Genomic DNA, 27,917 nt, shown 5'->3' on the forward strand with positions numbered 1-27,917 from the left:
CAAATTTTCATCGATGGGGGGGAAATCGAACCCGGGACCTTCTGCATGCCAAGCAAGCGCGTTACCACCGGGCTAACTTTACCCTTGGGACCAGTTGAATTCAAAGAAAACATTTTCGAATATCTTTTCCTAAAGGTCAGAGCACTTTGCCCTTGGGACGAATTTGGTTTAAAGAAAACATTTACACCTTTTCCCATAGGTCAGAACTCACAAGTCTTACTCTTCCATTCAACTCGGATGCGCTGTTTTCTTGGGAGTGACAGGCGGTGTATTTCGGGACGGTATGGGCGGTGGTATCCCGGGCCGGGACGGGACAGGGGGCGCCCCCTGGCGGCTGGGCAGGGGCGGCGCCTGTCGCCCCATAGGCGGCAGCGGGGGCGGAGGCCCCAGGGGCGCCGGGGTGGATTGATCGTCGGAGATTTCCTCGTAGATGGCGCTGCCGGCGCAGATTTCGTACTCGCTGGGCGCGGGAGGGGGAGGGAGAGAGGGAGGGGAGGAGAAAGGGGGCAGGGAGGGAGGGGCAGAGGACATTTGAAATTTCAACCAAACTTTGTTTATTTGCAAATATAACAGATATAAACTTTAAATAAAGCTTGGAAAAAAAGCTGGTTTTCAGGTATACCGACTAAACGGTTAGAGATATTGTAAAAGTTTGGCTATAAGAACAAGATCACCCAAAATAAGCATCATTCAATAGGAGGAGGAAAGTCGTGTGATGTTCACACCAGATTTTTTTTTTAGTTTGATTCAATTGTTGTTACCTGATCGAGTACTCTAGCTCTCAGGGCAGGATCAGGCACACATATTTCCACATCAAGCAGTGCTATCACAGGCCTATGATCACTTTGCTTCAGCTCAGATCGGCCATAGTACACCAGAGTACCCGGGTTCCATCTTTCGTTGTCTGACGGGCCTTGACGTTTGCGTCGCCACAGAACCTGAAATAAATATACGGGCACGGTTGGTCCAGTGGTAACGCGCTTGCTTGCCATGCAGAAGGTCCCGGGTTCGAATCCCACCATCGACAAAAATTTGTACTCGTTTTTCGATTGCAAATATTTCAATGGGTTACTTTCTGGTGTTCTCGTGTTGACCCAGCACCTAAATGGGAAGTATTGTGTCTCTTCTCGCCCATCTGATGAGAGGCATACTACGGGATGGGCATGCTACGACACAGGCCACAAGCGTCCAATGTAGCAGTTGTTTCATCGCTACGAAAAAAAAACGGGGGGGAAACACTCATCTTTAAAAAAAAAAAAAAAAAAAAAAAAAAAAAAAAAACAAAAAAAGATTAATGAGATGAATACCGTTTATTCCTGCACCTCAAACAAGGTCGCACTAGCCTAGTTAGCTTGGTTGGTAGCGCGTCTGTAAGTGATAGGTCGAGGGTTCGATTTCCGCCCGGGGCGGATTTTATCCTGAAGGGATAAGATTCGTTCTAGGAACGGCTGGCTTTCTCCTATCCCATGTTCCTTCTCTCTTCTCGGGACGATAAGACCTTGGCAGTTACAGATCCCTCTAGCAAATCTTAAAAAAAAGGCTCTGGAATTCCTCTTTCAGCTATACTGACTAAACGGTTAGAGATATTGTAAATGTTACAACAGAACACCCAAATAAGCATCATTCAACAGGATAAGGAAAGTCGTGTGATGTTCACACCAGATTTTTTTTCTTTTGGAAAACATGAGTTCCCATTAGAGTATTTGAGTTAGTACCTACCAAATTATTACACACATATTTAGTACCTACCAAATTATTACACACATATTTAGTACCTACCAAATTATTACACACATATTTAGTACCTACCAAATTATTACACACATATTTAGTACCTACCAAATTATTACACACATATTTAGTACCTACCAAATTATTACACACATATTTAGTACCTACCAAATTATTACACACATATTTAGTACCTACCAAATTATTACACACATATTTAGTACCTACCAAATTATTACACACATATTTAGTACCTACCAAATTATTACACACATATTTAGTACCTACCAAATTATTACACACATATTTAGTACCTACCAAATTATTACACACATATTTAGTACCTACCAAATTATTACACACATATTTAGTACCTAACAAATTATTGAACAGCCCAACACTGACCTACAGAATCTTAAGTACATATTATTGAGAGTTCATTTCAACGTTCAGTTCATTAATTTCTTACTTTATCATGGACACTCGTCTCCAGAAGGCCATAGGAGGTAAACAACCTTTTCTTCCCGTCTTCTTCTGTTTAGCTCCTCTGAATTTCTAGCGATGTGCGTCCATGATAAAGTAAGTACATAATAGGTAATTAATTAACTTACCTATAGGTTCTTCATAAGCATCACCAGGGGACACATTGGCAGGTTGTACCGGCCCTGGTTTCAGCACAGACCCTAAGGACATCGCGAATACCGCGAACAAACCACGAATACCGCGAACAAATCGCGAAAATCACGAACAAACTACAAATAACTTAAATTATGACAATATAACTATTATCTAAATAACCACAGAGGAATCTCCAAACCTATGGTCAAAATGTAGGAGAAACCTCCCCTCATTTCCCCTGATCCCCTACTTTCATTTTTGGTAGTAGGGGGTCAAGGGGAGGTTTCTTCGGACCTAGATTTTTGTCAGAGCTCATTCTCTCTTCTGATTTCAGGTTGGAAGGTTCTCTGTTCCCTCTCTTCTCTCTGTGATATCTCCAAATATTTCAACATGTTTTTACTTTCCTTATCCTATAGGAAGGAAAGTAATGTAATCGGGTCAAATTTTCGATGGTCAACTTTTAGTGCCAAAACACGTTTTGAGGTCCCTACAGCCTAAATCCAAAGTTTCAGCCATTGGTCCGTGTGTGTGTCTGTCTGTCTGTGTGTGTGTAAACAAAATATCTCGATAACGGTAAGAGCTAGAGACTTGAAATTTGGTATGTATCTTTCAAATGTGACAAGGATGCGACACGAAATTTTTGGTTAAGACCGGTGCAACGCTTGGCGGCACTTTACCGCCTTTTGGCGGTTTTCGGTGTAATTTAACAATATCTCGGGAACGGTATAAGCTAAAGACTTGAAATTTGGTATCTAGTTCACAAATGTGACAAGGATGCAACACAAAACGTTTGGTTAAAATAGCTGCTGCGGTTGGCGGTATTTTGACCGCTTTTTCAGATTTCAGCTATACTGACTAAACGGTTAGAGATATTGTAAATGTTACAACAGAACACCCAAATAAGCATCATTCAACAGGATAAGGAAAGTCGTGTGATGTTCACACCAGATTTTTTTTCTTTTGGAAAACATGAGTTCCCATTAGAGTATTTGAGTTAGTACCTACCAAATTATTACACACATATTTAGTACCTACCAAATTATTACACACATATTTAGTACCTAACAAATTATTGAACAGCCCAACACTGACCTACAGAATCTTAAGTACATATTATTGAGAGTTCATTTCAACGTTCAGTTCATTAATTTCTTACTTTATCATGGACACTCGTCTCCAGAAGGCCATAGGAGGTAAACAACCTTTTCTTCCCGTCTTCTTCTGTTTAGCTCCCCTGAATTTCTAGCGATGTGCGTCCATGATGAAGTAAGTACATAATAGGTAATTAATCAAACTTACCTATAGGTTCTTCATAAGCATCACCAGGGGACACATTGGCAGGTTGTACCGGCCCTGGTTTCAGCACAGACCCTAAGGACACCACGCCTGCCTTCGGCTTGTGAGGAATGTTGGGCAGGGGCGGTCGACTCGGGGGCCCCGAGGTTTGTATAAGGCCCCTAGAGTGTATGATTTAAACACTTTGGATGAGTTCTTAGCAGATCACATTGCTCATTCCGAGCATATCATTGTGATGGGCGATTTCAATGTTAATATGTTGAATCCTTCAGCACTTTTAACATCCCGCCTGACTGAAATCGTATCAACTTATGGTCTTTCAGTCCTGCCTTCAGAACCCACTTTTAACATCCCGCTAAGTAGTGCAATTTTTCTTTTTCTTCGGTGGTCATCGAACCCACCATCGATAAAAAGGCAATTAATCTCTTTTTTCCACTGTACTTAACTATGCCCCCAAAGATAGCGAGTTTTTGCAACCAAAATAAGCTTTTAAGTATTCTTGTACTTGCAGGTGGCAGAAAGAAATGCAGATTATGCCGAAATCACCCGGAAGGTTCAATTCCCCATGGGTAGAACTTTGAACTCGCATGATTATGTGTTCTGGTGTGGCGATTTCAACTATAGAATAGATATGGATAAGGACGAACTTAAGGAGCTGCTTAAGCACGACCTGCTGGATGATGTGCTTAAGTTTGATCAACTGAGAATACAACAGGATCAAGGTAGGAAATTTTCTCGTTGGATCTTGAGGCCCAGTTGGAGCTTTGGGGACTTGGTTTTCCAAGCCGAATGTAAACAAAACTCTCTGCAAAGTTTGAGCGGCTTGAGTCGAAAACTAACACCCATGACTGATCTAAGAACGATCATTCTTGTTCATAAATACGAGTGTAAGTCTAAAATCCGCCCTGGGCGGGAATCGAAACCGCGACCTAGCAATTACAAGGCTGGCAGAGGAGACTTTTGATCTACATTTTAGAAATAACTTCTCTTCAAAGTTTAAGTGTTTTGGACCGAAAACTAAAATCCGTAGAAACGGGAACTCTTTTTGGGTGTTTGAAAAGTTTAGTCTTAAGTACGGACGAACCGTACATTTCTCGAGCTTCGGCATGGGAAACAATGGAGCAGTTGCAAATGGGTAAAAAGTATTAATAAATGGTCGATTCCTATGTAAAAAGTTGTGAAAAATCCAAATCTGAGGTCAAAACTCCGAAATAATAACTGTAAAAGGTCGAAAATTCAATTTTTAATTTCCGTCAGAGTCCTGAACTCTGACGTCAGACTTAAGGAGATGCGCAGAACCGTATGCGCACAAACATGAATTGCGTAGAAATGCATAATAAATATGGGTGTAAGTCTAAAATCCGCCCTGAGCGGGAATCGAAACCGCGACCTAGCGATTACAAGGCTGGCAGAGGAGACTTTTGATCTACATTTTAGAAATAACTTCTCTACAAAGTTAAATGTTTTGGACCGAAAACTAAAATCCATAGAAACGGGAACTCTTTTTGGTTGTTTGAAAAGTTTAGTCTTAAGTACGGACGAACCGTACATTTCTCGAGCTTCGGCATGGGAAACAATGGAGCAGTTGTAAATGGGTAAAAATTATTAATAAATGGTCGATTCCTATGTAAAAAGTTGTGAAAAATCCAAATCTGAGGTCAAAACTCTGAAATAATAACTGTAAAAGGTCGAAAATTCAATTTTTAGATCGGCTGGAGCCAAGTATGGCGTCGGCTTCTGGCATCCCGGATCTGGGATCATCCATCAGGTATTTAAAAAGAAAAAGTTAGTTAGTTAATTAGTGCTTTATTTAGACTGTCGAATTAGGACATGACATGTAGTCCCTTTATATCAATATTGCACCACAGTTTAATATTGCACCACTTTATTTAGAAAAAGAAGAAAGAACCGCCTTTTTTATTTCGTAATGCCCATCCCGTAGTATGTCCCTCATCAGATGGGCGAGAAGAGACACAATACGTCCCATTTAGGTGATGGGTTTAGATGTTAGTTTGTTTGAATGTTTAATTGTCCCGATATAACTCCCGATTGCCTGGTCATTTCGTAGCAATGGAACAACTGCTACATTAGACTCGTGTGGTCTGTGTTGTAGCATGCTATAATTATGTAAGTAGGTATGTACATATTATCACTTATTAGGTACATGGGTACGAGACATTAATCACTGATTAGGTATAATTTTATTGTTATTGTGTATCTTTTTACTGGTAGCCTAGTTAATTTGTTGCCTGTTTGCCCTTTGATCTATTTTTTTCTGTTATTTAAACTTGTTTGTTGCTTGTGTAATTTCTGGACACGAAAATATATAATACCTATCTGCAATTATAATTAACCCTTTCACTCCCGCAGGTCTCGTGTTCAAAGGCTTCACGGAGGGGCACATTTCGTTCCCGCCCACCTACAAGTATTTTCTGCTGTCCTGAGATATTTTCTGCTGTCCTGAGATACTTGAACTTTTTCAATATTCTGTAGAGCCAACTTGATAGAATCTCTCGCTATTTTAGCAATTCGCGCCTAATTAACCCTTTCACTCCCGCAGGTCTCGTGTTCAAAGGCTTCACGGAGGGGCACATTTCGTTCCCTCCCACCTACAAGTATTTTCTGCTGTCCTGAGATACTTGAACTTTTTCAATATTCTGTACTTCTGTAGAGCTAACTTGATAGAATCTCTCGCTATTTTAGCAATTCGCGCCTAATCAACCCTTTCACTCCCGCAGGTCTCGTGTTCAAAGGCTTCACGGAGGGGCACATTTCATTCCCTCCCACCTACAAGTATGATCTGTTCAGTGATGATTATGATACCAGTGAGAAGGCTCGGGCCCCCGCCTGGACTGATAGGGTGAGATTATTTATTTATTTGTTTTTACTAAAATCAGGAGACAATAGGTCTTCACTTGACTAAATAAACAAATTTATTGTAGCACTTGACATGATATCCCGTTTTCAAAGTTTGTTTTTTGGTGTTGATGTTGGGGTTGGTGTTGTTGTTTATTTATTTTATTTTTTAAAGAGGTCTCCTTTATGTTCTCTTAACTCTCCCATGAATCAAGCACACCTAAATTCCTGTCCAGCCTTGGAAGCCAGCAGTTATATTGTAGAAAAAGCTAAAGAAGCTGTTTTTTTTTATTTTTTTTATTTGTGTTAAGTATAATGAATTAATGAATGCTCGTTACAAAATGTTCCCCAATTAGTACAACCTACAACCCGATAAATTTCATTACTTGACTTGGCTTCGACCTAGCAACCTGCAATCCGAAGTCCATCTTGTTAGCCACGACACCACTGCGGTAGATCCGACTAGGGGATTTTTCTCTCCTTTCGGGCAACTAAACACTGACAATGTGACAACTCCTCCAACACGTTGGCTGCCGTCCTAGGTGTTTAATTACTGACTGTTTCATATTTATTTTTATTTATTTATTTATTAATTTTTTTTTAAAGATGAGTGTTCCACCGCCGTTTTTATTTCGTAGCAATGGAACTTGGAACAACTGCTACATTAGACGCTTGTGGCCTGTGTCGTAGCATGCCCATCCCGTAGTATGCCTCTCATCAGATGGGCGAGAAGAGGGCCCCGAGGGACTGGATCGGCCCGAGGGTCCGTCAGGGGTGGGCGCTGAGAGGCCCCCTTCTGTGAAAAAAAAAAAGAATAGGTGCGATAATCAGTACCTTAGTAAGGGCCCCTTTTCTCAAGTAGTGTGGCTGTCCTGAACGAAATGACCTACAATGTTATGGGAAAACTTGGAACTACATCTTTCTGACTCCCCATGACTTCACGTGATGTTACGTGATGGTAGTGTGTTTCTGCCTTATGTAACTCTCTCGTGGAAGTTACCAAAGTAACTTGAGATAGTTTTGGCCCAAATAAAAAAAAAAAAAATCAACACACAAATTGTTTAACATAGAAATAACTATGTATAATTTTTTGTACAATTTTAGAAGAAGAAACTGTAACTACGGAGTATCTTCACGCAATCGAAGGAGGACATGATAGAGAAAGCCAGTCGTTTCGAAAATGAACCTCATCTGTTAAAAAATTTCCCCCGGGGCAGCTCTTACAATCGAGCTCTTACAACGTAGGCACGCTAACTAACTAAGGCTGGCTAGTGTAGATCGGATATATTCTATTCTATTTATTATTATTTTATTTTTTGTCTACTAATAGTTTTCAGAAAGCTAGGAAGTCAGACAGTTCGGGAATCGAACCCGCGACCCAGCGCTTTCAACTTACCTGTGAACACTAGTCGGGGCAGAGGATCGACCAGCGGGATCGTATTATTGGAGCACAGGGCGATTTCTTGCCGGAACTGAGATAGCCAGTCGGGCGTTTTCAGGGACAGCCGAATCTGATGGCCACAGATCTGTGTGATGCCCTTCTTGACGGCCGAGAGCGCGTGAAGGCCGTCTCTAAATGTCACCCACATCGTGTCTTCTACGAAACGGACCAGGATCACCTGCAATCCGATTCAATTGATTTATTAAACAAACATCTGTCTGGACAGGGGACGTTATTATTATAAAATAATTTCTTATTAGGATTTCTTGACAATACAATACAAATAGGTAACAATACAAAACAAAGTATGTAAACGGACGTTAAACAGAGAGTAGACTAGTGTCTAGCTGTGGGACTATAGACAGTGAGGAGAACAGCTAACCCTAACCAGCCTAGCTAGCTGTCAGTTTTCAAAGGGTTCTCTCTGCTTTTAAAGACCAAGCACAAGTCCTCACGATGGTTGACTGCGGTTCAGGACGAGCCCATTAAACATGACTAGAGACGATCACCCCGGTGTGTGGCTGATATAAAAAGGTATCTTTTCTTATTCTGCCCTCACTATTCGGCAAAAGCTTACTAAAACAACAATAACAGTGTTTTTTTTTACGTTATTTACAGAAGGAAACTACCTATAACAATCAAAGTCCTTGTCCCTAACAGTGGTATGGTCATGTTGAAAGAACAGATATTTTATTCTATAGTACTATACCTCGCCAATTTGGGATAGATCGCCTAGGAGGGCTGCCATGAAATCGGAATCGAACGGTTCTTCATCATCCGATGGAGGATTGACCAGTTGAACGATGACTGTGGCGTCCATGGGACCTACGTCTTCTACCACCTGTGGGGAGAAAGAATAGAGCCTTATTGAGCATTTGAAATTTCAACCAAACTTTGTTTTAGAGCCTTATTGAACATTTGAAATTTCAACCAAACTTTGTTTATCTAAAATATATACAGCCCCTTGTGTAACTGACTCACTCACTGACTGACTGACTGACTCACTCACTCACTCACTCATACTAATTCTAACCCACTTCTAGATGAGCTAGGAAGATGCGGTTTTCACCACTTTAGGGACTTTGTAAAACAATGGGTAGATCCCAATGCTCTAGTAATCTAACTGGGTATCACTTACCTGTCTTAACAGAGTCCGTAGCAACATCCCGGAGGTGAGGTGCTAAATGAGGTTTTAGGGACTTTGTAAAACAATGGGTAGAACCCAATGCTCTAGTAATCTAACTGGGTATCACTTACCTGTCTTAACAGAGTCCGTAGCAACATCCCGGAGGTGAGGTGCTAAATGAGGTCGTGTGAATAAAAACAGACACACCCCTACCAATTGTACATGGGTTACCAAAACGTACTCATGATCCCTGGATAGGACCTAGAATCAAATCATATAGTAAGCACGGTTCGCCCAGTGGTAATTGTACATGGGTTACCAAAACGTACTCATGATCCCTGGATAGGACCTAGAATCAAATCATATAGTAAGCACGGTTCGCCCAGTGGTAACTGTACATGGGTTACCAAAACGTACTCATGATCCCTGGATAGGACCTAGAATCAAATTATATAGTAAGCACGGTTCGCCCAGTGGTAACGCGCTTGATTGACATGCAGAAGATCCCGGGTTTGAATCCCACATCGACAAAAAATTGTACTCGTTTTTTGATTGCAAATATTTCAACGGGTTACTTCTGGTGTTCTCGTATTTACCCAGCACCTAAATGGGAAATATTGTGTCTCTTATCGTCCATCTGGTGAGGGACATACTACGGGATGAGCATGCTACGAGACAGACCACAAGACTCTAATGTACTGGTGTTCTCGTATTTACCCAGCACCTAAATAGGAAATATTGTGTCTCTTATCGTCCATCTGGTGAGGGACATACTACGGGATGAGCATGCTACGAGACAGACCACAAGACTCTAATGTAGCATTTGTTTAATTGCTACGAAATAAAAACGGCGGTACAACAATAATAATGATAATAATAAACTGTTAAAGTGGGTTTCATTAATTAGCCTTCTTTTAAGCCCGTAAGAGCCTGTTAGCTTAACAAGCCCTGTTAAACCTATACAAATGGAACTTAACAGGCTGTTAGCTTAGCAGGCCTTTTAGAGGCTGAAAAAACATTAATGAAATCCAATCTTACCTTTTGCAGTTCTTCAGCCCACTGGTTAGCATTGTCGGAGCTGGCCGCTACGTCACTAATTATCAATGCAGGGACACCTTGACGAGAAAAAATACTTTTCATGTGAGCTATGATAGTCTCACTAGTATAATTGGTTAATTTTACAGTTTCAAAAAATCTTGAATAATAATCTACCAGAATTAAATAATTACATTTATTAAATTCAAACAAATCACAACCAACTTTTTCCCATGGATGTTGTGGCATTTCATGAGGAATCAGTGACACTTGTGAGTGTCATAACTCTAAATAATAAAACTGACACTTGTGAGTGTCATCCGATTTTTTTAAGTCCTGTTAAACCTATACAAATGGAACTTAACAGGCTGTTAGCTTAGCAGGCCTTCTAGAGGCTGAAAAAACATTAATGAAATCCAATCTTACCTTTTGCAGTTCTTCAGCCCACTGGTTAGCATTGTCGGAGCTGGCCGCTACAATATTGCTGGCGTTAAGGTCGACAATCTCTTCAAAGCCGATGGCAAATATATCCACTGGAGTATCCAAATCTTCTGGAGAGCTTGTGTCTACCAGAGTCTTGTGTTTGGCCGTCCGGGGCGAATCTAAGAGCCAGTCTGATAAAGAGAGCTGAGGAAAACAATGGGAGAGAAGGTAAGAATTTCCTGAATTTTTTTTTTTTTTCGTTCCAGTTTTGTTTCGCATAACAAAATACACCTAGGCTGTCAAATTAAAGGAATGAAAATTCAAATCATCATCCGAAAGTCCTGTAGGCAATGTAATTTAAATGAGTATTCCTGTTCCCACCACACAGGACACGATTTTTTTCGAGTATTTAAATCTAGTCAGTGTTTTTATGTTAAATGTTGTACATATCCAATTTCTACAAGAGAAATACTCAAAGCTGTTTTCAAAGATTACTGGAAGCCAGATAAGTTAGCTTGGTTGGTAGCGCGTCTGCCTTGTAAGCGCTAGGTCGCGGGTTCGATTCCTGCCCGGGGCGGGTTTTATCCTGAACGGATAATGTTTGTTCTCGGAACGGCTGGCTTTCTCCTATCCTGTCTTCCTTCTCTCTTCGATTTCGGGACGATAAGACTCTAGCAGTCACAGTTCCCTCTGTCAAACCTCTTTAAAAAAAAACTTGATATTTGCATTCGCTTAAAAAAGTACAGTTATTAGCTGTTACAGTTCCCTCTGTCTTCTCTTCAAAAACAGAAAAAGATTACTGGAAAGTGTTATATGTCTATATAATTTCTGACTTTATTTATTATCGAATTCTATTTCAGTGAACAAATTGGAACTCTACGAACGAATTGCCTGGATTGTTTGGACCGAACTAACTGTGTACAGACTGTGTTTGGACTGCAGGTAAGTAATGAAACTACTGCTACATGAGACTCGTGTGGTCTGTGTCTTAGCATGCCCATCCCTTTTGTCTCTCATAAGATGGGCGATAGAAGACACAAACAATAATTTTCATTTAGGTCCTAGGTTAACACGAGAAGACTGATTTTTTTTTTTTTAATATCTGGTAGATCTTGGGCATGTTTAGGCTTTTCAGGACTCTTTTTCTAAGTGGGTCCTACTTTATTCACTATGTTTTGTTCATTTGACACTTTTTAGGCTAACATAAAACACCTGGGCCTACCAGTAACAGATGGGGATGGAAGAACCTGATGGGACTTTGGCTACTACTACAACAACAACAACAACAACAACAACAGAATCTATCAATATATTTAAGTAATGATTTTCTTGAAAAAAGCTATTTTCAACTCCCCATTTCAGATCCTTCTGAAGCAGCTACACCTACTGAACCTGGTGGACAAAGCCCAAATCATATCCCGGTTTGAGGAGGTGTTTCGCCAGATGTGGGTGAACAACGTTTATTAGGACATGAGGTACACAATAGGGCTGCCTGGAAGAGACTGACAAGAAACGTCGACCCTATTTAAATAGGAAAAGGCTGAGAAGAAAACTTTGATCCTTTTATATTCAATATCAATTCCCATTTCAGATCCTCCTCAAGCAGCTACACCTACTGAACCTGGTGGACAAAGCCCAAATCATATCCCGGTTTGAGGAGGTGTTTCGCCAGATGTGGGTGAACAACGGTAACGAGGTGTCGAAAATATACGCCGGGACCGGCGCCATACAGGGCGGCTCCAAGGTGGGTGACCCGGGCGAGGCGGCGAGTGTGACTAGTAGAGCACGGGGCGGTTTTCGAACCGTAAGTAGATTGTGCATGGCTTGCCCTGTTTTTGTAGTTTATAGTTTTCATACATCCAGGTAGGTATATTTGTAGTCTTCATATTTACACAACTATTCAACTTATGTTGGATTTCACCAATATTTATTCAGTCATTAGAACTCCTGTTTAGCTAACAGCCCGTTAAGTTCCATTTAATTTGTATGGGCTTACCAGGGCTGTTTGAGGCTGGAAAGATGGTTGGTGAAATCCACCATTATTCTGGCTGGAGGACATTAAACAGGGAGTAGGTATACCAGCCTGAAATTTCCCTTGCTAAAAAAATAGCAAAGGTTGAGTGCGAAGGGCACCCATTCGGAAAAAATTGTAGCCCAAAGCAATCACTTTTGAGGCTGACGAAAAATGCCGACCCCGTCTGAACACGGGAAAAGGCGAAGAAAAAGAAGACATAAGGGGTTTGACGTTGACGTTAAGATATGTTCTTCGCAAATAATCCTTTTTTTTTCTACATTTAAAAATCATTTATCTAAGCTTGGCCACTGAGGTATGTTTTGGATAAGTATGTCCTACGTTCCTACGTAAGTAGTATAATTTATTTGATCATTTCGCACTGTTACCTATTTATTAGGTATTTATAGTGTGTTGGAGTTGGATCTATATTTTTCGTTGTTGTGTTATTATTTTCTTGTAAAAATAATAATATTATTCATGTTCCTTAGTTCTAAGGGGAAAATGGACATTACATTTTTATTTCTTTGTTTTACCTTTATATGACCGTGTTTTATCAGCCTTTCTTTTTAGTTTCACATTTTGTACCTTACAACTCTAGTTGATCCTTTTATTTGTGTGGTGTATATTTAAGTGTATTTTTTGTGCAATTCTTCTATCTGTCACTTTTTTTAGTACCTTTGCTTTTAAAAAGATTTTACTTGACTGTTGAAACGCACTTTCATTTATTCATTAAAAAAATACCATTCTTCCACCAAACTTATTCATCTAACAGCTTCGACATCTTTTTATTGGCATAAATTTGAAGCGCCGCGCCGTCATTTTGAAACAAGAAGAAATGTGACAAATTTAGGTAGCCTATGTCACCTTCAGTGCTCTTCCTAATAATAATAAAAAAAAATCTCATCAAAATCGGCAGAGCCGTTTACTTGTTAGTAGAGGACAAAAACAGGTCCAACAAAACATACATACAGACAGACGGAAATTTATCTAATGTGATTTTTGGAATCCTTGACGCATAAGGAGTAAGAACAATTGAAAATTTCACGATTCTTAGCAATGTACAATTTTATTTACCTAGATTCTAATTCTCCTCTCCTCTATTTTCTCACAGCTGATAGACGGAGCCCGCTCCGCAGCGCGCACGATTCAGAACAACCTCCTGGATAATTCCAAACAAGAGGCCATCGACATCTTCCTCTTGGGCAACGCGCTAAATTCCGAACTTGCGGACCGGGCGCGCATACTCCTAACGCCATCGCTGCTGCACGCGCCGACCAATATTCTGCGTTCCTAAAAAAAAAAAATCATCAAAATCGACAGAGCCGTTTACTTGTTAATAGAGGACAAAAAAGGTCCAACAAGACATACATACAGACAGACGGAAATTTATCTAATGTGATTTTTGGAATCCTTGACGCATAAGGAGTAAAAACAACTAAAAATTTCAAGATTCTCAGCAATGTACAATTTCATTTACCTAGATTCTTATTCAATATTTAATAATATTTTCTCACAGCTGATAGACGGAGCCCGCTCCGCAGCGCGCACGATTCAGAACAACCTCCTGGATAACTCCAAACAAGAGGCCATCGACATCTTCCTCCTGGGCAACGCGCTAAATTCCGAACTTGCGGACCGGGCGCGCATACTCCTAACGCCATCGCTGCTGCACGCGCCGACCAATATTCTGCGCGAAATGTGCAAGCGCGCCGGCGAGTACGTGCGCCCGGCGCCCATACGCGTGGCGGTCGGCACGTACAATGTGAACGGGGGGCGGCATTTCCGCAGCGTCGCGCATAAAGACGTGAGTAGAGATTTTTTTACGCATGGGGAATACAGTAATTTTTACGCATGATCACAAGAATGTAAAAAAAACATGATGATTTGAATTTTCATTCCTTTAATTTGACAGCCTAGGTGTATTTTGTTATGCGAAACAAAACTGGAACGAAAAAAAAAAAAAAATTCAGGAAATTCTTACCTTCTCTCCCCTTGTTTTCCTCAGCTCTCTTTATCAGACTGGCTCTTGGATTCGCCCCGGACGGCCAAACACAAGACTCTGGTAGACACAAGCTCTCCAGAAGATTTGGATACTCCAGTGGATATATTTGCCATCGGCTTTGAAGAGATTGTCGACCTTAACGCCAGCAATATTGTAGCGGCCAGCTCCGACAATGCTAACCAGTGGGCTGAAGAACTGCAAAAGGTAAGATTGGATTTCATTAATGTTTTTTCAGCCTCTAGAAGGCCTGCTAAGCTAACAGCCTGTTAAGTTCCATTTGTATAGGTTTAACAGGACTTATTAAGCTAACAGGCTCTTACGGGCTTAAAAGAAGGCTAATTAATGAAACCCACTTTAACAGTTTATTATTATCATTATTATTGTTGTACCGCCGTTTTTATTTCGTAGCAATTAAACAAATGCTACATTAGAGTCTTGTGGTCTGTCTCGTAGCATGCTCATCCCGTAGTATGTCCCTCACCAGATGGACGAGAAGAGACACAATACTTCCCATTTAGGTGCTGGGTCAAGACGAGAACACCAGAAAGTAACCCGTTGAAATATTTGCGATCGAAAAACGAGTACAAATTTTTGTCGATGCGATGGTGGGATTCGAACCCGGGATCTTCTGCATGTCAATCAAGCGCGTTACCACTGGGCGAACCGTGCTTACTATATAATTTGATTCTAGGTCCTATCCAGGGATCATGAGTACGTTTTGGTAACCCATGTACAGCTGGTAGGGGTGTGTCTGTTTTTATTCACACGACCTCATTTAGCACCTCACCTCCGGGATGTTGCTACGGACTCTGTTAAGACAGGTAAGTGATACCCAGTTAGATTACTAGAGCATTGGGTTCTACCCATTGTTTTACAAAGTCCCTAAAAGACTACTTTACTACTTACAATGTAATAGGGTAGCACAACTGCCTTGTAAGTGCTTGGTCGCGGGTTCGATTCCGCCCGGGGTGGATTTTATTCTAAACAGATAAGGTTCGTTCTCGAACGGCTGGCTTTTTCCTATTCTGTCCCCATTCTCTCTTTGATTTTTGGACGACAGGACCTCCGTTGTTACAGTTCGCTCTATCAAAAACTCTTGAAAAAAAATCCCGAACCTCGCCTGGGATTGAACCCACGCCCTCCTGATTGTGGGGCGAGCGTCTTGACCACTATCCTCCTTTCACTTTCGGGACGATGAGACCCCTGTTGTTACTGCTCCCTAGAAAAAAAAAAAAAAAAAAAAAAAAAAAAACCAACAAGCATGCCCCATGCCATGGTTAGAGAGCCGCACAAGATCGTTTCGCGAGCCACGTTATGGCCATCCCTGCTGTATAATAAGTAAGCAGGTATAGTTTATTGTAAGTAGGTAAATAAATCTCGTTTTATCCTATCTCATGTTAACCCTTAACTGTTCCTCTCAGGTCTGGGCGGAGCTACGGGTAACAAAGGAGCTGTGGCTATCCGGTGTGTTCTCCATTGTACGTCACTTGTGTTCGTGTGTGCCCACTTTGCTGCCGGTCAGAGCCAGGTAAGGGTTAATTTTTTCTAGTGAGAAATACCAGGGAGAAAAAAAGCCTTTTAATTTCAAAACCATTGGAATAATAAGTAAGAAATTTCAGTCTAAGCTGACAATTTTTATTTATTTACCCAATTTTTTTTTAATCGTCTTTTTTATTTTGTAGCAATCAATCAATAGACATTAGACTTGTGTGGTCTATGTCGTAACATGCCCATCTCGTGGTATGTCCCTCATCAGATGGAGTAAAAGAGACACAATACTTTCTAATCCGTTGTGTTCTCCATTGTACGTCACTTGTGTTCGTGTGTGCCCACTTTGCTGCCGGTCAGAGCCAGGTAAGGGTTGATTTTTTCTAGTGAGAAATATCAGGGAGAAAAAAAGCCTTTTAATTTCAAAACCATTGGAATAATAAGTAAGAAATTTTAGTCTAAGCTGACAATTTTTATTTATTTACCCAATTTTTTTTTTTAATCGTCTTTTTTATTTTGTAGCAATCAATCAATAAACATTAGACTTGTGTGGTCTATGTCGTAACATGCCCATCTCGTGGTATGTCCCTCATCAGATGGAGTAAAAGAGACACAATACTTTCTATTTAGGTGCTAGGTCAACACGAGAACACCAGAACCCGTTATTTGCAATCAAAATACTAAGTAGTTTTGTATAAGGCCCCTAGAGTGTATGATTTAAACACTTTGGATGAGTTCTTAGCAGATCACATTGCTCATTCCGAGCATATCATTGTGATGGGCGATTTCAATGTTAATATGTTGAATCCTTCAGCACTTTTAACATCCCGCCTGACTGAAATCGTATCAACTTATGGTCTTTCAGTCCTGCCTTCAGAACCCACTTTTAACATCCCGCTAAGTAGTGCAATTTTTCTTTTTCTTCGGTGGTCATCGAACCCACCATCGATAGATAAAAAAGTAATTAATCTCTTTTTTTCCACTGTACTTAACTATGCCCCCAAAGATAGCGAGTTTTTGCAACCAAAATAAGCTTTTACGTATTCTTGTACTTCCAGGTGGCAGAAAGAAATGCAGACTATGCCGAAATCACCCGGAAGGTTCAATTCCCCATGGGTAGAACTTTGAACTCACATGATTATGTGTTCTGGTGTGGCGATTTCAACTATAGAATAGATATGGATAAGGACGAACTTAAGGAGCTGCTTAAACACGATCTGCTGGATGATGTGCTTAAGTTTGATCAACTGAGAATACAACAGGATCAAGGTAGGAAATTTTCTCGTCGGATCTTGAGGCCCAGTTGGAGCTTTGGGGACTTGGTTTTCCAAGCCGAATGTAAACAAAACTCTCTGCAAAGTTTGAGCGGCTTGAGCTGAAAACAAGCACTCGTATTTATGAACAAGAATGATCGTTCTTAGATCAGTCTCAAGTCAAAATTGACCAATCAAATGCCTTGAGACTATGCTTAGTTAGTTTGGAGGATAGCGTGCCTACGTTTTAAGAGCTCGATTCCTGCCCGGGGGAAATTTTTTAACAGATGGGGTTCATTTTCGAAACGACTGGCTTTCTCTATCCTGTCCTCCTTCGATTGTGTGGAGATACTCCGTAGTTACAGTTTCTTCTTCTAAAATTGTACAAAAAATTATACATAGTTATTTTTATGTTGAACAATTTGTGTGTTGATTTTTTTTTATTATTATTATTATTATTATTTTATTTGGGCCAAAACTATCTCAAGTTACTTTGGTAACTTCCACGAGAGAGTTACTTAAGGTAGAAACACACTACCATCACGTAACATCACGTGAAGTCATGGGGAGTCAGAAAGATGTTGTTCCAAGTTTTCCCATAGTATTGTAGGTAATTTCGTTCAGGACAGCCACACTACTTGAGAAAAGGGGCCCCCACTAAGGTACTGATTCTCGCACCTATTCTTTTTTTTTTTCACAGAAGGGGGCCTCTCAGCTAAGGAAAGTAAAAAGAAATGAGAATTTACCTGTAGTCCAAACACAGTCTGTACACAGTTAGTTCGGTCCAGGCAATCCAAACAGTTCGTTCGCAAAGTTCCAATTTGTTCACTGAAATAAAATTCGAAAATGAACAAAGTCAGAAATTACACAGACACCTAACACAGAAAAAAAACCCAGCCTCTGAAGTTTTTTTTTCAAGGTTTGATAGAGGGAACTGTATGCAACTACTGAGTTCTAATCGTCCCGAAATCGAAGAGAGAAGGAAGACGGGATAGGAGAAAGCCAGCCGTTCCGAGAACAAACATTATCCGTTCAGGATAAAACCCGCCCCGGACAGGAATTCAACCCGCGACCTAGGGCTTACAAGGCAGACGCGCTACCAACCAAGCTAACTTATCTGGCTTCCAGTAATCTTTGAAAACAGGTTTGAGTATTTCTCTTGTAGAAATTGGATATGTACAACATTTAATATACAAACATTGACTAGATTTAAATTCTCGAAAAAAATCGTGTCCTGTGTAGTGGGAACAGGAATACTCATTTAAATTACATTGTCTACAGGACCTTCGGGACGTATGCCGTGACGTCAAACTTCACGATTTACCGGTACTTTTTAAATCGATTTATCTCGGGATCTAGAAATGCATGCGCACAAACAGATTAATGTGTTGCCTGCGAGGGAGCTTTGCTCGGGACATTTGATGTGACGTCATCGCCTACGGGAGCGTATGCCGTAGGGTTGCCAACTTTTTTTTCGGGATATACGGAACAAACTAGCAAAATGGTGGAAAAATACGGATTTCCCGATTTTTACCCGGAACAAAGGCATGCATAAATCGATTTATATCGGGATCTAGAAGTCTAGAAGAAAAAGAAAAATTCTGTTGGTCCTCATTTTTCCTGCTCTATGACTTTGAAACATCACCCAAGTAAGCGCAACTTTCTATTGATATTAAAATTAAAACGTGCAAGCCTAGTGTGATACTAGGCCACGGAGGCTAAAGGTTTGTCCACACATAGTCGACCGGCCATCGATCGATGTCGACTGATAACATAGATTCAGCTCGTCGATCGACGCAACGGCCGGTCGACTATGTGTGGACACCTTAATACCCGTCTTCTCGGGATCTAGAAGTCTAGAAGAAAAAGAAAAATTCTGTTGGTCCACATTTTTCCTGCTCTATGACTTTGAAACATCACCCAAATAAGCGCAACTGTTCTATTGATATTAAAGTTCAAACGTGCAAGCCTAGTGTGATACTAGGCCACGGAGGCTAAAGGTGTGTCCACACATAGTCGACCGGCCATCGATCGATGTCGACTGAACCGTTCACACTGCCTCGACAACATAGATTCAGCTCGTCGATCGACGCAACGGCCGGTCGACTATGTGTGGATACACCTTAATACCTGTCTTTTACCTGTCTTTTTTTCGATTTACAAAATGTTATTGATCTCACTCTCTATAATTATGTAAGTAGGTATGTACATATTATCACTTGTTAGGTACATGGGTACGAGACATTAATCACTGATTAGGTATAATTTTATTGTTATTGTGTATCTTTTTACTGGTAGCCTAGTTAATTTGTTGCCTGTTTGCCGTTTGATTTATTTTTTTCTGTTATTTAAACTTGTTTTGCTTGTGTAATTTCTGGACACGAAAATATATAATACCTGTCTGCAATTATAATTAACCCATTCACTCCCGCATGTTCTACAGGTCTCGTGTTCAAAGGCTTCACAGAGGGGCACATTTCGTTCCCGCCCACCTACAAGTATTTTCTGCTGTCCTGAGATACTTGAACTTTTTCAATATTCTGTAGAGCCAACTTGATAGAATCTCTTGCTATTTTAGCTTTAGCAATTCGCGCCTAATTAACCCTTTCACTCCCGCAGGTCTCGTGTTCAAAGGCTTCACGGAGGGGCACATTTCATTCCCTCCCACCTACAAGTATTTTCTGCTGTCCTGAGATACTTGAACTTTTTCAATATTCTGTAGAGCCAACGTGATAGAATCTCTTGCTATTTTAGCAATTCGCCCCTAATTAACCCTTTCACTCCCGCAGGTCTCGTGTTCAAAGGCTTCACGGAGGGGCACATTTCATTCCCTCCCACCTACAAATATGATCTGTTCAGTGATGATTATGATACCAGTGAGAAGGCTCGGGCCCCCGCCTGGACTGATAGGGTGAGATTATTTGTTTATTTGTTTTTACTAAAATCAGAAGAAAAGAGGTCTTCACTTGACTAAATAAACAAATTTATTGTAGCACTTGACATGATATCCCGTTTTCAAAGTTTGTTTGTTGGTGTTGGGGTTGGTGGTGTTGGTGTTGTTGTTTATTTTTTTTTTTTTTTTTTTTTAAGGGGTTGTTAGTGTAACATACCGACGTTGTATACATTCATGTTTGAATTTTATGTACAATAAAAACTGAATTATTATTATTAAGTGGGATCGGGCCTTACCTCGACACATTGGCTCCCTTGGCATAGAATAGACCGAAGGCTTGCAGGTATTTCTCCACCTTGGCGAGTAGTTTGGAAATATTCTTGGTGTTTCCCCCGCGACATTCCTGATGGTAGTCATACACTATGTGCGGTACATCCGACGAGTGACTAGACTTGGCATGATGAGACTGAAAGGAAAACCGAGAAATTAAACGAACAAAGTGAGTTCTCAGTAACTCAGTTTCAAATCGATTTTTTTTCCCCTTTCTATCGATTGTTGGCGAAAAATATTGACCATTCGTGTACGAAAAAATCATTTTTTTTTTTCAGTACGGGATAATTCAAAACATTAATTTTCGGTTAAGCGGACAATTTTCTAGGAAACGTGTAGTGTTGCTCGAACCATCGGACTGAAAACTTTTTAGCATTTTTCGAGTTTTCTTGTGAATTTTTCGTTTAAAAACGTAAGTAAAGAAAATTTTCCCTGTTTGACCGATCGCAACAGACTGAAAATGGTCTGCTGGTCCGTGTATTTTGTAGGCACTTCAGATTTTGTTTTGGCCAAGGCGGACCAGAACATTTTGGTCCGGTCCGTCTAATGTGTAGCCCCTTTAATCTTACCTGGAATAGGTTACTGAGTGTGGCTTCTCCCTCCTTACTACCAATGAGTGAAGTACCCAATAGATTGACAATCACTTGGTGTCCATATCTCTCCTTGATAAAACCCATGTGCCTGTTGAAGGCAGCAGATGAGGACTCTACTCCGCGAGACATACGGACCTTGTGGGAACCAACCTGATAATGAAGGAAAACTCAATGAAAATGGGAAAACGCAATGAAATTAAAATGAAAATTATAAAATGATTCTGTTACAAATTATTACAAGACCTTGTTAGGGGAAATCAGCTTTACAATGATATGGAAAGTAAAAAGCAAGCACTCATTGAGAAAAAGAAAGAAATTGAGCAGCAGTCGGTTCTTTCATCACAACGAGCAATCCAGATGTTGCGGGAAAGTGAAGATGTTGGCATTGCCACTGCTGATGTGAGTTTGAATTGATATCACAAATTTGACATTCACTTGAGCTTCATAATGGTATAAATCCAATCAAAATACTGAAAACAAAAGCAATATTAATCTAAAGAGATTTAAATATTAATTTTTTAAAAAAAAAAGAAAAACTCAATGAAAATGGGAAAACGCAATGAAATTAAAATGAAAATTATAAAATGATTCTGTTACAAATTATTACAAGACCTTGTTAGAACTGTGAAGATAAATTGTACAGCACAAGAACCATTCATAAGAATTGCCTTTTGAGTGGTTCTTTTCTGCTTAATTCTGTCGAATTATTGAATTTCTCTGTGAAGTTTGACGTAGCTTTTTCCGAATTCAACCCTGAATAACGGGCGAACTGTACATTTCTGGGAACCCACCCCGTGGGCACTTTTAATGAACAGCAAATATGGAAGCCTTCTACAAAATTTGAGCGACTTGAGGCGAAAGTTAAAGTCCTGAGAACCACTCTTTTTCCTACATAATCTATCTTGGGTGGAAATCTAAAGTCAGAAAGGCATGTTTTTCTTCTTCTCAAAATGGTGGGATTCGAACCCAGGACCTTCTGCAAGCGCGTTGCCTCCAGGCTAACCGTATATTTGATTTACCTGAATACCAGGTTGTTTTGAGTTTTTTCCTTCAAAATGGTGGGATTCGAACCCAGGACCTTACCACCAGGCTAACCGTATAACAAATGATTTACCTGAATACCGGGTTGTTCCCAGAACAGAGGCACGGAGCCTCTAGTTTGAACATAGGACGTTACTTCATCATCCAGAAACAACACTTGTTCCGTCTCAACAAAGTTAGCAACATGTCCGTCATCATTCACTCCTCGAACGTTGAATCTGAAATCATTGAAATTTTCATTAACCACTTATGGTGGATTTCACCAATGACTTAATGAGAGATTTCACTAATGGAAGAATTAAATCTGAAATCAATTAAATAAAAAAAGTTACATAAACTGAACCCCTCCTGAGCCGGAAAATAAGCCCAAGTAGATGGGAAAATTTTCTTTACTTTTATTTGCCAAATTTCATCAAAATCAGACAATGTGTTTGGTAGTTATCACTTATTTCTCACCTGCATCAAAGTAGGACCCACTTAGAAAAAGAGTCCTGAAAAGCCTAAACAAGCCCAAGATCTAATGGGAAAATTTTCTTTACTTTTCTTTGCCAAATTTCATCAAAATCAGACAATGTGTTTGGTAGTTATCACTTATTTCTCACCTGCATTGATCTGCAGAACTCCAAGACATCCATGAGCATCCAAGAGTTTGGTGTATTGTTTCTTGACTGAATCTGCCTCTTGGGATGCTATAACATGGAGAAAACAGCAATTATTATTTAATTTGACACACTTCTAAAAACTGTCAAAATTCTTTGTAATATTTTCACAGTTTTTGGTGATCACAATTTTGGAGTAGCATTGTAGGTATAGGATTTTCACAAATTATGGAATGATTGTGTGCACCAAAACCAAGACTTGAGTGAGAAAAATTTATTAGGATAAGAGGTCAGGTACAGGTAGGTACACAATAGGGACTAACAAGAAACACTGACCCTACCATGTGTGTCAGTGTTTCTTGTCCTGAATCAAATATGGGACCTAGTTTAGACAGGGGTAAAGGGACTTTTTAGTCCTATTCAGGCAAGATAAGGTAGGTATATTCTATTTTTTCTTATACTATTCTAATGAAATAGGAAAAGGGTAGGAAGAAGATTGTAAGATTTTCCAAACATCCCATATTTTCCATGCATTTAATGTTTACCTACTTAGCTTGTATTAAACTTCATTAGAGGATAAATAAAAGCATTTCGAATACTTACAGAGGACTGCAACAGCTGAGGATTCAAAAAGGAGAGACTCGTCTTTGTTTCTATGTTCGAGAAGTACGCTGTAAGGATTTGGTGGCATGACCTTTTCCAGGATATTTCAGGTTTAGCCCTAGGTCTTGGTGAAGAGCTCGAGTCACAGAATAATCTCGTGGAAAACATCATAAGCAAATCGGAACGTGCAGATATGAATATTCAACGGCAAAACAAAGACATGAACCGACTACTGAAGAAGTAAAGGTACCTGTAAATATACAATCTTGAACTTCTGGTATGCATAAAAATAAAGCAATAGAGAGGGCAAAGAGCTAAGATGTTTGTCCCCTCTTTAAAGTAATTGTTCACAAAAAAGCAATAGAGGATAAGCATTTGGGTAAAAGATTAGAATGTAAAGGGCAATTCCTACGTAAAAAGTAGTGTAAAATCCAAGAATAATCTCGTGGAAAATATCATCAGCAAATCGGAACGTGCAGATATGAATATTCAACGGCAAAACAAAGACATGAACCGACTACTGAAGAAGTAAAGCTACCTGTGAATATACAATCTTGAACTTCTGGTATGCATAAAAATAAAGCAATAGAGGGGCAAAGAGCTAAGATGTTTGTCCCCTCTTTAAAGTAATGGTTCACAAAAAAGCAATAGAGGATAAGCATTTGGGTAAAAGATTAGAATGTAAAGGGCAAATCCTACATAAAAAGTAGTGTAAAATTCAAATCTGGCGAAAAAAGGTCAAAACGGCGAAAAAAGGTCTTTAAAAGGCCCCGAATTGTTTCTACTCCATTTACAGCATATGCTTTATTTTTATGCATACCAACCCTGATAGAGAGAGCTGCGGAAAACCAAATGGAAAAAAGGTTAAACACAGGGTTTTTCCTGAAAACTTTAGGAAAATATCATATATTTTGTCTTCAAATCTGGTAGAAAATATAAAATTCACAGCAGTATCAAGTCTTCTGGCTGAGCTACAGTATACAGAATATACACAGATACTGATATATCTAGCTTTCTAATATCCTGTTCTCCTTTTTTACATTCTTGTGATCATGCGTAAAAATTACTGTATTCCCCATGCGTAAAAAAAATCTCTACTCACGTCTTTATGCGCGACGCTGCGGAAATGCCGCCCCCCGTTCACATTGTACGTGCCGACCGCCACACGTATGGATTTCGGAACGATATAATAAGATCTCCGTTGTTACAGTTCCCTGTACCTACTAATGTAAGACAACAGTGGGTATGAGGTTTTAACTGGAGCCATTTTTTCCAAGGATCCACAGAAGGCTGTCAAATTAAAGGAATGAAAATGCAAACCACCATAGTTTTTTTTTATTATTATTATTATTACATTCTTGTGGTCATGCGTAAAAATTATTGTATTCTAATGATTTACCTGAATACCGGGTTGTTCCCAGAACTAGTAATTTACCTAAATACCGGGTTGTTCCCAGAACAGAGGCATGGAGCCTCTGGTTTGAACGTAGGACGTTACTTCATCATCCAGAAACAACACACACTTGTTCCGCTAACCGTACAACTAGTAATTTACCTGAATACCGGGTTGTTCCCAGAACAGAGGCACGGAGCCTCTGGTTTGAACATAGGATGTTACTTCATCATCCAGAAACAACACTTGTTCCGTCTCAACAAAGTTAGCAACATGTCCGTCATCATTCACTCCTCGAACGTTGAATCTGAAATCATTGTAATTTTCATTAACCACTTATAGTGGGTTTCACCAATGACTTAATGAGAGATTTCACTAATGGAAGAATTTTCAATGATCCAAAAAGGAGTTTTTAATGATGCAAAAAGGAGTTTTTAATGTTCCAAATAGGAGTTTTTAAAAACTTCTCCTTTTTGTATCACTAAAAACTCCTTTTTGACGATTAAAAATTCTCAAATTAGTGAAATCTCCCATTAAGTCGTTGGTGAAATCCACCATTAGTTTATTTTCTTAAGATGTTACTTCATCATCTAGAAATAGCACTTGTTCCGTTTCAACAAAGTTTGCAACGTGTCCGTCATCATTAACTCCTAGAAGGTTAAATCAGAAATCACCTACAAGCACAGCAAATGGGTCAACGGGAAATCAGCTTTACAATGATATGGAAAGTAAAAAGCAAGCACTCATTGAGAAGAAGAAAGAAATCGAGCAGCAGTCAGTTCTTTCATCACAACGAGCAATCCAGATGTTGCGGGAAAGTGAAGATGTTGGCATTGCCACTGCTGATGTGAGTGTGAATTGATATCACAAATTTGACATTCACTTGAGCTTCATAATGGTATAAATCCAATCAAAATACTGAAAACAAAAGCAATATTAATCATAATTTTCAGTAACCACTTATGGTGGATTTCACCAATGACTTAATGAGAGATTTCACTAATGGAAGAATTAAATCTGAAATCTATTAAATAAAAAAAGTTACATAAAATGAACCCCTCCTAAGCCGGAAAATAAATATTAATTCATTTTTTGTAAAAAAAAAAAAAAAAAACAATAGGTACCTACCTAACCTAAGTAAGTAGGTACTTGTTTATTTCAAGGAAATCAGCTTTACAATGATATGGAAAGTAAAAAGCAAGCACTCATTGAGAAGAAGAAAGAAATTGAGCAGCAGTCGGTTCTTTCATCACAACGAGCAATCCAGATGTTGCGAGAAAGTGAAGATGTTGGCATTGCTACTGCTGATGTGAGTTTGAATTGATATCACAAATTTGACATTCACTTGAGCTTCATAATGGTACAAATCCAATCAAAATATTGAAAACAAAAGCAATATTAATCTGTCCAATTTTACATGATTTTTTAAAGAGTCCACTAGTCATGATCTAAGTTTACTCTAAACTAAACATATTGTGCTCTAAATTTTATTGATTTTTCCCCCACAGGAATTATACCATCAACGGGAACAGTTGGAGCCGTTCCGAGAACGAAATTTTAAAAATTTAAATCTCTTTATAAACAAGTTAGAAGTCTTAACTTACCTAGTACCAGCTCGTTCACAACTAAGTCTGGATATAATAACAGCCCTCGCTTGTCTATGTCCCACATACACGGTTCGAATCTCGATAGAGCCACACATTATCTTCAGTAACCAGGGTGATGGGTCTATGCTGAATCGTAAGAGATGAATGTGCAGCATACGATTCCTGTGGAGGGACGAAAAAATTAGTTGGTTATTTACTCAATATGTACTTAATAAATAATACTTATTGTAGTTGTTAAGGTAGAAACACACTACCATCACGTTACGTCACGTGATAGTAGTGTGGCTGTCCTGAAAGAAATTACCTACTTACAATATTATGGGAAAACTTTGAACTACATCTTTCTGACTCCCCATGAGCTCACGTGACGTGATGTGATGGTAGTGTGTGTTCTACCTTTAGGAAATCAGAACTACCACTTTATCAATTGAGAAAAAAGCTGAAAGCAAGCTAGGGTAGATTGTAGTAAAAAAATAATAAAAGATTATAGAATGTAAATAATAAAATAATATAGAATATAAATAACGTCACACTTACGAGGTCCATCAAGAGTTTATGTTGAAAAAATTATAGTAAAATTAGTAATAATAAATTAATATTAAAATCGCTCACCAGAAGAATCGCCGATCGGTTTCGCTCGTATATTTCCGCCGCTGCGCGCAGAGCGTCAGGTCCAGCGAGTCCGCCGCGCCCGAGGACCACGAGAAATAGAAAGTTCCCGAGTTGAGCAGTTTGCGCACCTCGCTGATGCGCTCCTCGTCTTGCGCTTGGTTGCGCAACGAAATGAACGCAGTCGAAGTGACGCGGAAAATTTCCGACTCGTGGATTTTGCCCACGGAGACGCAGCCCGTTACCATGACCAAGTAGAGCACGGTGGTTTCACCTGAAGGAGAAATTGATTTTTTTGAGGTCAATTTTATTGACTTCAGAAATTTTTCATTACGGAAAAAAAAAAATTGATTAAAAAAGAGCAAACTGGACAAATTGACTACCTATGAATCTTTTTGAGCATTAAACATTAAAGATAAAGTTAACTGGACCGATTGACTTCAGAAGTTTTTCAATCCAATTTTGCAATTAAAAATAGAGACAACTAGACAACACAATGACAGTGTGTTGAAGACAACAAATGAGCTTTTAAGTTGATAGAAAGGGATAAAATTGCAAACTCTCAAGAAGTTTTTGCTCTCAAGTGTAATAATTTACTATAGGTACCTTCTTATGTTAGCCTAAAAAGTGTCAAATGAACAAAACACTTGTTTATTTCATTAAATTAAAAAAAGAGGTTTGACAGAGGCAGCTGTAACAACGGAAGTCTTAACGTCCCTTAATCGAAGAGAGGAAGAGAACAGGATAGCAGAAAGTGAGCCGTTCCGAGAACGAACCTTATCTGTTTAGAATAAAACTTATCCCAAGTGGATAAAGTCCACCCCCGACGGGAATCGAGCCCGCGACTTAATGGGCTTTATTAACTTACCTAGTGCCAGCACGTTCACAACTGAGTCTTGATATAATAACAGCTCTAGCTTGTCTATGTCTCACATATGCAGTTCGTATCTCAATAGAGCCACACAT

The 27,917-nt window shown here is 39.6% G+C and overlaps 1 protein-coding gene across 1 annotated transcript; it reads right to left on the reverse strand.

The window, feature by feature from the left end:
* Window positions 1-4: 4 nt before the first annotated feature.
* Window positions 5-27,917, reverse strand: LOC103513056 (synaptojanin-1). The gene is made up of 17 exons (XM_026826359.1): window positions 27,833-27,917; window positions 26,955-27,225; window positions 26,340-26,504; window positions 24,898-25,042; window positions 21,076-21,249; window positions 20,473-20,642; window positions 18,030-18,111; window positions 17,165-17,277; window positions 14,565-14,737; window positions 10,530-10,765; window positions 9,195-9,329; window positions 8,652-8,783; window positions 7,898-8,120; window positions 7,246-7,297; window positions 3,649-3,791; window positions 2,343-2,414; window positions 5-548 (listed from the first exon to the last, which is right to left on the reverse strand). The coding sequence occupies exons 1-17, from the start codon at window positions 27,915-27,917 to the stop codon at window positions 229-231; spliced, it is 2,691 nt and encodes an 896-aa protein (XP_026682160.1). The 3' UTR covers window positions 5-228.

This window comes from Diaphorina citri, unplaced genomic scaffold (assembly GCF_000475195.1).
Source record: "Diaphorina citri unplaced genomic scaffold, Diaci psyllid genome assembly version 1.1 scaffold918, whole genome shotgun sequence".
NCBI lineage: Eukaryota > Metazoa > Arthropoda > Insecta > Hemiptera > Psyllidae > Diaphorina > Diaphorina citri.